The sequence below is a fragment of the Propithecus coquereli genome, unplaced genomic scaffold, assembly GCF_000956105.1.
Source record: "Propithecus coquereli isolate 6110/MARCELLA unplaced genomic scaffold, Pcoq_1.0 Scaffold388, whole genome shotgun sequence".
Lineage (NCBI taxonomy): Eukaryota > Metazoa > Chordata > Mammalia > Primates > Indriidae > Propithecus > Propithecus coquereli.
In genome coordinates, this window is record NW_012149596.1 from 1,321,594 (window position 1) to 1,332,381 (window position 10,788).

Genomic DNA, 10,788 nt, shown 5'->3' on the forward strand with positions numbered 1-10,788 from the left:
GGTATTATCAGACTTTTACTTTTTTGCAAATTGAATGGGTGTAAAATATTACCGGATTTGTAATTCCCTGATCACTAATGACTTTGAAGATCTCTTCATATGTTTATTGGCTCTATCTTTCCTGATTTTTGAAGTGGTCTAACAAATAGACCTATTTTTTTTTTAGCATAACCATAGTACTATTATGACACCCAAGAACATTAACAATGATTCCTGACACTCTATCAGAAGTGCATGCATGCCAAATGTGTTTCCACTGATTCCATTTCTTCTTTTGTTTATTCATTCAACAAACACTTACCCAGACCAGGGATATAGGGGCAGAAAGAGAATCTGGGATAATCAGAGTCCTACTACTATGGTTTGAATGTTTGTCCCCTCCAAAACGCATGTTGAATTGCCACTGTAACAGTACTAAGAGGTGGGGGGTCTTTAAGAAGTGAATAGGTCATGGGGGATCCACCCTTATGAAGGGATTAATGTTGCGGCCCGGATTGCAGAACGGGGGATGGACACAGAAAGAAACACACAGACACACACAAGACGTACAAGACTGCAGTGCTCGATTCGCACCAGTCGTTTTATTTATATACTTTTTATATGTCCGGCAGCTATTTCCTGGTATGTGACTATCTTGGGCGCCTTGAGGAAAACACATTTTCATTCCTTCCAGACGATTGCTTAAGGGAAGCAGACGTTTGCATCTTAACTTCTTGCATCTTAACTTCTTTATCTCATTACCATATGCAGGACAATGAGACGCCTTGGCTTGTTTGCAAGACCCCAGGCGCTTGGTTATCTGTCATAAAGCTATCTGTCATCAGGAATAGTTCTGTTTGGTCAACAGGCCGTGCCCGGGCCTATTGACCTCTGGCGCCAAGGAGAACACACCCAGTTTCGCTGACTCTGGGCTTAAGCCAATTTTTGCCCAGGGACAGTCCCTACAGATTAATGCCATCATTATGGTCGTGGGTCAGTTATCTCTACAGTGGGTTGTTATAAGTAAGCCTAGCCCCTTGTGTTTTCTCTTTTTGCACACGCTTGTCCTCTTGCCTTCTGCCATGGGATAACACAGCAAGAAGGCCCTCACCAGATGCTGGCATGATGCTCTTAGACTTCCCAACTTCCAGAACTGTGACCTGAATACACTTTTCTTTCTAAATTACCCTGTCTGTGGTATTCTCTTATAGTAGCAGAAAACAGCCAAAGACACCAAGCCTCTAAGACAGTAGAAATGAACTCAGGCTATAAATATCTGCCCTGCCATTCATCAGGTGGGAGAACAGACACAGATAAAGCCAGATGCAAAATTCACAGGAAACATTTATCCCAGGACATGCTGCAGTTGTAATGCCATAAAGAACCCCTACTTTAAGTGACTACTGCTTTCTTAGTCACTGAGAAACTTTGTTCTCTAGTCATAGACTATTAGAAAATTTGCTGGTTGAAATAATATCAGTAAGAGTGAAATACCTGACTCTTACAGGAGATTCTAAATCACTCAGACACAGAGAAACAAGGCTCAATTTCCAACCCAGGTGCAGAGAGAGCTTCAGATCAGGAGTATCTGGAGACACATCTCTATCTTATTAGAGGAACCAGCACTTCACAGTCTAGACCTGATGTTGACCTTTTACATACAGGCCTACTTTGCTTTGAATTTATTAAAACACTGCTTCATTTAAATTTCATCTGGACTCTACCATTCCTCAGAATCCTATAAAAACTCTCTATTTTCCTTTGTTTAATCACCTGCCCCATGGTTCCCCTGGTGTGTGAGTCTCCCTCATTGATTGATGGATCTGTCAGACTAAAAATTAGTCCCTGATGGTCTTAGGCTGATTGGACTAGGACACCTCTCACATTCCAGATTGTTAAACTGAGACCCAGAGGGGATGAGACTGGACTGAGAGCCCCCAGCAAGTCCAAGCCTCAGCCTACACTGGGTCACTTCAAAATACTTTTCTCATCTGAGGATTGAGAAAGGCTTTCAGCAGGCATAGAGCCTTCTACCTCTGTCAGGAGGATTCCCTGGAAGAGGAGATATTTGAACTTGGTTTTGAAGGATTAATAGACATTCTCAGGTGAAGGGCGGAACTGACTTCTTCCCCTTCTGCTCCAGTGACATCTCCCAGAGGGCAGGAGCATCTCCAGAATTTCCACATTGGAGGTGATAAGGGACAGCAAACAGGTTAAAGGGCAGAATCAGAGTCTTGCATTAAAGCCACATCTGCAAAGTAAGGGCACCGTCACTACATATTAATAGAGTTTATGAGGAAATAAAAAATAACAACTGTCCTAAAGATGTTTTTATTGACATATTGCATAAGGACACACCGAAAATTGTTAGTATTGGTACATACTTCTATTTTAGTTGAGGTAGATGGAGTGGGAGATAGCTCATGGGAGCATTCAAATCTCACAGCCAAGCGCCGCAGGCACAGCGAGGTGGGGAGAACCGAACACTTCGGCTTCTCCCCTTTTCCCACCCTGTGGTATATCCTAGGAGGGCTCGCACAACCCTGATTTCTCCTCTTTTTTCCCTTGTGGTATGTTCAGGAGAGGCTTGTCATCAGCCTGACTTCTCTTCTCTTCTCACCCGGTGGTATCTGCCAGGAGACAACAGCCGCAGGCGCCTCTGCGTCTTTCTAAGAGCCCCTCAGCTGCTCGGAACGGTATTACACAGATCCGTAGACTACAGATCCAAAGACCCCTCCTCCAGTAAGCCCGCGCAGAGGAATGTCCCCACCCCTGCTCCCCGCCACCAGTGGGACAGCTCCTCACTCCTGCTCTGTGAGTTTAGAGGCGTCCTCATCCTTAGTACGGAATGGACACTCCTCCAACATGGTGTACCCCATGGGGAAATGCGACCTGGGCGCGGCCATGTTCCCCCGCCTGACAACGCTGCCGAGGGGCACCGAACGCCCTACAGCACCGACTCGGTAACTTCTCCATGTTGACTCTTGGCTGATAGCGGCTTCGAAGGTGGCTTTGCGCACGCGCAGATCCCCTTTTCCCCCACCCTCGTGCAAAGCCCAAACCCTAAGAAGGGCGGGGCTAGGGGTAGTGACCGGAAGCGGCTGTAGTTCTCAGCTGCGGTTTGATAGTTGTCAGGAGGATTCGACGTTCAGTGCCCGAGGGATGTGGAGGTGATGGGGGACCGGGGAGGGTGAGTGTGGAGGATTCTGTGTGGTCAGTGATGGAATCGTTTGAGTAACTTCAGTTGGATGATTCGCTCATTATTTTGCGGCTTTTCTCTTTCCTAATATCAACGTTAAGATCTTAAAAGTTCACTCAAAAACCCACTGGGTTTGGTGCATTAAGTGTTTTTAAGAGTGTTAACTTGTATTAATTTGTCTTTTACCCAGGAGTTATTCAAAAGTGGATTTTCTATTTCCAAAAGTTAATCTTTTTAATGGATTTCTAACCTTAATTTTTGGTGTCAGAAAAATATCTATGTGAAGCTCATTCCTTCAAATATGAGGAAATTTATGGCCTAGTCCGTGGTGAATTTTAGACATGTTCCGTATTTATAACTCGAAAATAATATTTAATTATTAGTTGTCAGTTGCGTCACACAAAACCTGTCCTTTTTTGTCTGCTGCTTCTATTACTGAGAGAGGAGAGAGAAATTCTCCACTGTGTTGGTGGTGATTTGTCCATTTCTCCTTGCTGCTGTCTGTGATCCATTGTGAGTTAATTTTTGTGTAAGCGTGAGACTGAGGTCAAGGTGCATTAATTTGCTTATGGATGTCCGATTATTCAAGCACCATTTGTTGCAAAGGCTATCCATCCTCCATTGACTTACTTTTCACCTTTGCCAAAAATAAATTGGCCATACTTGTGTGGGGGCTCTTTCTGGGTTCTCTGTTCAGTTCCATTGATCTATCCACCTGCAAGTAGTATCATGCTGTCTTGATTACTGTAGCAATGTAAGTCTTGAAATCAGGTAGAATAATTCTTCCCACTTTATTCTTTTTCAAAATTAGTTTAGCTTTTCTGGTTCCTTTACCTTCCCCATATACATTTTAGAAAATCACATCTCTACAAAGCATCTTGCTGGGACTTTGATAGGAATTGCATTAAACCTGTATTTCCATTTGGGAAGAATTTATATCTTAACTATGTCATGTCTTCCAATCCATGTTCACAGTCTGTCTTTCCATTTATTTAGATCTTTTTTTGATTAATTTCAATGGTATATTTGTAATTTTCATCATACATGTTTTAAGTTTATACCTAAGTAATTTTCTTGGAGTGGTTGTAAATGATATTGCCTTCTAAATTTTGATCTCCCCATGTTTGCTGCTTATATATGGGAATACAATTGTATTTTGTTTGTTGATCTTGTATCCTACATTCTTGTTGGACTCAATTATTAGTTTTACACCTTTTGGTAGATTCGTTGGGTTTTCTGCATGAACAATCATGTCATATGCAAAGAGACAGTTTTATTTCTTCATTTCCAGTCTCTATGCCTTTTCTTTTCTTGCTTTATTATGTTGTCTAGAACTTCCAGTACTATGTTGAATAAGAGTTGTGAGAGTGGACATCCTTGCATTGTTTCTGTCTTAGAGGGAAAGTATTCAGCCTCTTACTATTAAGTATGTTAACTATAGGGTTTTTTTTTCAGATGCTCTTTATCAAGTTGAGGAAGTTCCACTCTATTCCCAGTTTGCTGGGAGTTATTTTTTTTATTATGAATTAGTGTTGAATTTATATGATCTTGTGATGTTTTTTCTTTTTTAGCCTGTTAATACGGGGAGTTACACTGATTGATTTTTGAATATTGAACCAGCCTTACATTCCTTGAATAAACCCCACTTGATTGTGGTATAAATTCTTTGGATATATTGCAGGACTTGATTAGATAATACATTTTTTTGAGTATTTTTGCATTTAAGTTCATGGGAGATATTGGTCTATAGCTTTTTTGTACTGTCTTTGATTTTAGTATTGGGGTAATACTGGCCTCATAGAATCAGTTGGGGACTGTTTTCTCCTCTTCTGTTTTGTGGAAGAGATTGTGTAGAATTAGTGCTAATTTTTCTTTAAATGTTTGGTAGAAATATCCAGCGAAACCATCTGGGTCCAGAAATTTCCATTTGGAAGACTTTGATTATGGCTTCAATTTCTGTAATAGTTATGTAACTATTCAGATTATCTATTTAATATCTTTTCAGATTATCTACAGGTCAAGCATCTCTAATCCAAAAATCCAAAATCTGAAATGCACCAAAATCCAAAAGTTTTTGAGCACCAACATGATGGCACAAGTAGTAAATTCCACACCTGACCTCGTGATGGGTTACAGTAAAAACGCAGTCAAAGCTTTGTTTCATGCACAAAATTATTAGAAATATGATATACGATTACTTTCAGGCTATGTATATAAGGTGTATATGAAACTTAAAAGAATTTCATGTTTATATTATATATATGCAAATAAATATTCCAAAATTCAAAAACCAAAATCTGAAATCCAAAGCACTTCTGGTCCCAAGCATTTCACATAAGGGATACTCAACCTTTGTTTAATAGTGGGTGAGTTGTGGTAGTTTGTGTTTTATGAGGAATTGTACTATTTCATCCAAGTTGTTGAATTTATGTGCACAAAGTTGTTTGTGGTATTCCCCTTTCTAATATTGGTAATTTGTATCTTCTCTCTTTTTATCTTTGTCAATCTTTCTAGAGGATTACCCATTTTCTTGATCTTTTCAAAGGACCAGCTTTTGGACTTATTGATTTTTCTCTGTTGTTTTTCTGCTTTCAATTTCATTGATTTCTGCTCTTATATTTATTACTCCCCTCCTTCTGCTTACTTTGAGTTTACTTTGCTCTTTTCTAGTTTCTTGAGGTGGGAGCTTAGATTATGAATTTAAAACCTTTCTTCTTTTTAATGTAAACATTTAGTGCTATACAGTTCCCTCTCAACAATGCTTTTTTTCCCTCAAGACTTCGTCTTTGATCCATAGATTATATAGAAATATATGATCTAATTTTCAAGTGTTTGGAGAGTTTCCTGTTATCTTTCTGTTATTGGTTTCTAGTTCCATGCTATTATAATCAGAGAACATACTCTGCATGACTTCAATTTGTGGAGGTATTTTATGACCCCAGATATGGTCTGTTTTGGAGAATGTTCAATGGGTGCTTGAAAGGAACACGCGTTCCATTAGTGTTTGGCTGGAATAGGCCAGGCTTTTTCAAAAAGGTTTTCGGTTCAGGAAATCATCTTTTCTTGGTCCTTTAATGAACAGGAGTGGTTTTTCTTGGAGGTTTTTTTTTTTTTTTTTTTGTCTGTGCCTGTTGGTGGCTCTGAATTGTAAGCTTCTCCGGTACCTTTGTGCGATAGTGATACGTGGGAGGGTAAAAGAAAACCCTGGGAACTCACCACTGTGTTGTTCCTCAAGTCCTGAAGTCTATAGGCTGTCCACCTTACCTTTCTACCTTTCAGAGTCTTCCCGTTTGTGTTTGTTGTGTTATGTCCATTCCCCCCCTCCCAGACTATTCTATACTCACTAGTCTCCTCTTTCTCTTTTTTCCCTTGTATTAACTTTGTTAATTTACATTTTACTAGGGAAGCACTTGTTTCACATCAGTGTTAAAATGTGTTGCTATGCAGTTGTGCATAATATTCCATAATAACTGCTTTAAACACTTTCCTGTCTGGGAAAGATTTTCCTCTCTCATTTCAAATATATATGTATATATTTGACTCCTCTCCTTTATCTGGCTTGCTAGGGAGTTTTCTATGACATTGATCATTTCAAAGGAGTAGCTCTTTTTTTTCTTTAAATCTCCCATTATATTTATTTGATCTAGTTAAGGTTTTATTTTTATTAATTCCTGGTTTTGGTTTTGCTTAATTTTGTTTTTTCTACTTCTAATATTTTAGGTTGAATACATAGCTCATTTGGGAGTTTATATTTATTTATTTATTTTTTTGGAGACAGAGTCTCACTCTGTTGCCTGGGCTTGAGTGCTGTGGCGTCAGCCTAGCTCACAGCAACCTCAAACTCCTGGGCTCAAGCAATCCTACTGCCTCAGTCTCCGAGTAGCTGGGACTATAGGCCCAGCTAATTTTTGCTATATATTTTTAGTTGTCCAGCTAATTTCTTTCTATTTTTAGTAGAGACGGGGGTCTCACTCTTGCTGAGGCTGGTCTCGAACTACCTGACATCGAGTGATCCTCTGGCCTTGGCCTCCCAGAGTGCTGGGATTATAGGCATGAGTCACCGCGGGCTGGCCTGTTTATTTATTTGTTTTTCTATGAAGCAAAATTAAAGCTATAGATTTCACTCTAAATACAATTTTGTATTCCATAACTTTTGGTAAAACTTGTGTAGCTTCTGTATTGATTTCCCACTTTGATCCTGAGTTATTTAGGAAACAGTTCCTTTCTTTCCTTTTTTAAGAAAACAGATTTATTTAGATATATTCCAATACCATGAAATTCACCCATTTAAAGTGCACAGCACAGTGGTTTCTTAGTACATTCACAGAATTGTGCAGCCATCACCACAAATCCAATTTTAGAACCTTTTTGACACCTCAAAAAGAAACCCCACCTTCATTAGCAGACATTGACCATTCATACCACCCCGTACTCCCAGCCCTAGGCAACCACTAATCTATTTTCTGTCTCTATGGATTTGCCTATTTTGGACATTTCACATAAATGCAGTTATAAAATATGTGGTCTTTTGTGAGTGGCTTCTTTCACATAGGATAGTGGTCTCAAGGTTAATCAATGTCATAGCAGGTACTTGTTTTTTTATTGCCAAATATTATTCCATTGTATAGATATTCCAAATTTTGTCTATACATTCATCAGTTGATGAGGATTTGGGTTGTTTCTACTTTTTGGCTACTATGAATAATGCTGTTGTGAATATTTGTATACAACTTTTGGAGTGGATATGTATTTTCATTTCTCTGAGGTAGATACCTAGCAGTAAAATTGCTAGGTGACTCTGTGGTTAATATTTTGAGGAACTGCTACAATATTTTTCAGAGTGGGTATACTGTTTTACAGTCCTACCAGGAATATATGAGAGCTCCAATTTATTTATATCTCACAAATGCTTGTTACTGTCTTGTTTCTTATTTTAGCCATCTTATTGGATGTGAAGTGGTCTCCTAATAAATGGAAGATTTTGGTTTTGATTTGCATTTTCTTAATGACTAACAATGTTGGACATTTTATGCTGTGATCAGAGAATGTAGCCTGTTGATTACCCACATTGAAACATTTATCAGATTTTCTTTGTGGCCAAGTTATTTGAAGGAATTTTGTAAAAGTTCCATGAGTATAAGAGAAGAAAGCATATTCTTCCTTTCTTTGATATAACATCCTCTTCATCTTTTTAAAATATAACTTGTTCATGACTTTTATTTTATCTTACTTATTATTTATTTTACTTTCTCTTTTCCTCTTCATCCCATTCTTACTTCTGTTGTCTTAATTAAGTTCCTCTTCTTTTTAAGTAGACATTTTCCTTTTCCTAACAAGAATGACTAAATCTATGTGCCTCTATTAGTTGGTTAGAATAAAATTGCGCCTCCACTTGGACACAGAGACACCCTCACCTCCCTAATTCCCTCAACAGGAGAAATAGTTTTACCTCTGGACATTTTTGAGGTAATTAAAAACCTTTAGTCTCAGGCTATTAAGAATATTTTCCTTATGGCATATCTCTTCTGTTTCAAGAAACTTTACTTAACTTTTTTTATTCTGAATTCATGGCCATGTTTTCAACATGTGTTAAACACAACCATATTTATTTTGAGCCTACCATGTGAAAGGTACCATATGGAATAAGATTGACAACATGAACTTTGGAGCCAGGTAGACTAGGTTTGACTTAAGACCACTAAACCTCTGTATCTATATGCATAAAATGAAATAATAATAATTATGGCAACACAGGTGACAGGATTGTTGTGCAAATGAAATAAGATTCCTGCTTCTGCATGTTACACAGTTCCTTATAAAAACATTACTTGCTAACATGTATTAAATGTTTACCTTGTGCCAGTCCAGTGCTAAGTGCCTTATAAACATTATCTCATTTAATTTTCACAACCACTTGAGATAAATAGTTTTGCTTTATTTTGAAAAATAAAACCGAAGAATTTTTTTTTGTATTCTCATAGCTAAAAGTTGGCAGAGCTAGAATTTAAACCTTTATTAATTTTAGTCCAAATCTCATGGTCTTGTTCATATTCCATTTTAATTAATAACTAGAATACTTATTTCTTGGACTTTATCTACTCCACAGTATCCAGTGCAGTGAACTGTCCTTTGGTGCCCTGGGGAAATGTTTGTGTGGTGGGTGCTGAGTGACTCTGACCATGTGGACACTGTCTTTCCAGGGTTCTTGGAGTCTCTGCAGAGTCCCTGAGCCAGACCCCATGGCGAAGGCTGCAGGATCTTCCTTCTGACCCCAGCAGCTCCAGTCAAGTCCACGGACTCCACCGGACTCCTGGGAAGAGCAGAGTTGTCAGCAAGAGAGCCCCAGGGCTGAGGTCAAGCGGGAACATGCCAGCTAACAGGGACTCTTCCCAGCCAGGGGGACATGGCAATGCTTATGAGGTGAGGAGGAGGAAGAGGTACCCCGGGACAACAATTCATCCAGAGCTTCAGAGCCTGAAGGAAGGCTACTATTTCATTGTTTTCATTTGGATTACTTTTTTACTAGGCAGAATAATTTTTTCCTCACATTTTCATTGGTCATTTATTTCCCTTTTGTGAACTTCCTTCTCCTGTCCCTTGCTGATTTATTTATTTTAGCTTATGGATTTTTAAAGAGGTTTTTGGAAATATTAAGGTAATAGCCCTTTATCATTCTTATATATTTTCGTGAATTTTTTTGCCACTTTATAATTTGCAATTAGTTTTTAGTTTTGTTTACAAGTGGTAAAAGGTATCAAATAGTTCTTTAAGTCTTGTTAAAAAAAAATGACTCTTCCCTGCTTTGTTTTCCCCCAGATTCCAGCTCCCCAGAGACAAGCACTCTTAATCTTTATAATTTTTTTAATGTGTTGGGCATTATCTGTTGACTTTCCTCGATGGAAGATAGAGATCGAGCTTTTCTATATACCTCCACTGACATACACATTTCCTGCAACCCCATCCTCCTAAGATAGGTGTATCATTGTTTTGGTGAGATCCACAGTCACTGTTTATTACTGTAATAATTTATAGTTGAATCAAATAGTACCCATGCTATGATTATTATTTCTGCACAACTTTTCCTTTTCCCTGGAATTAACAATTTTCTGGTTTAGGCATTTGTTCACTTTACTATATATGTATCAATAATTCAACTCCAAATTCTTCCCACATTAGGTAATAATCATAGTGATAATAATTACAAGCACTCATACAATGTTTACTACATGCCCAGACTGTTATATGCACACTGCTTGTATTCACTTGTCTTCACAAGAACCTTGTGAAGTAGGTGCCATTATTATCCCCATTTTATAGAGGGGAAAACTGGGGCATAGAGAAAAACTATCTGGCTCAAGTTCACACACCTAATAATAGTTGGGGCTGCTGCAACTCTGGGCATCACTGTCTTCTCTTTCAAGAAATCTTTCCGGGAGCTTGACTTGCTGAAGTCTGCATTGACTCTCCACTTGACACATAGCTATTACCCTGTCTTCTTCCCTTCACTGTCTCCCAGGAAATCCCCTTTACTTCTGTCTCATGTCAGATCTCCTGTTTCCTGGAGCCTATATCTTCTTCTTCTTTTTTTTTTTGGAGAGAGACTCTTGCTC

The 10,788-nt window shown here is 38.7% G+C and overlaps 1 protein-coding gene and 1 pseudogene across 1 annotated transcript in view; one reads left to right on the forward strand and one right to left on the reverse strand.

Annotated features, from left to right (window-relative positions):
* Nucleotides 1-2,252: 2,252 nt before the first annotated feature.
* LOC105816773 lies at nucleotides 2,253-2,955 on the reverse strand (annotated as a pseudogene).
* A 197-nt stretch (nucleotides 2,956-3,152) lies between these two features.
* ZNF81 (zinc finger protein 81) overlaps nucleotides 3,153-10,788 on the forward strand; it is a 99,704-nt gene continuing 92,068 nt past the window's right edge. Inside the window, exons 1-2 of the mRNA XM_012652271.1 lie at nucleotides 3,153-3,169; nucleotides 9,379-9,598. Coding sequence (XP_012507725.1) covers nucleotides 3,153-3,169; nucleotides 9,379-9,598 — 237 coding nt within the window. The remainder of the gene's footprint in view (nucleotides 3,170-9,378; nucleotides 9,599-10,788) is intronic.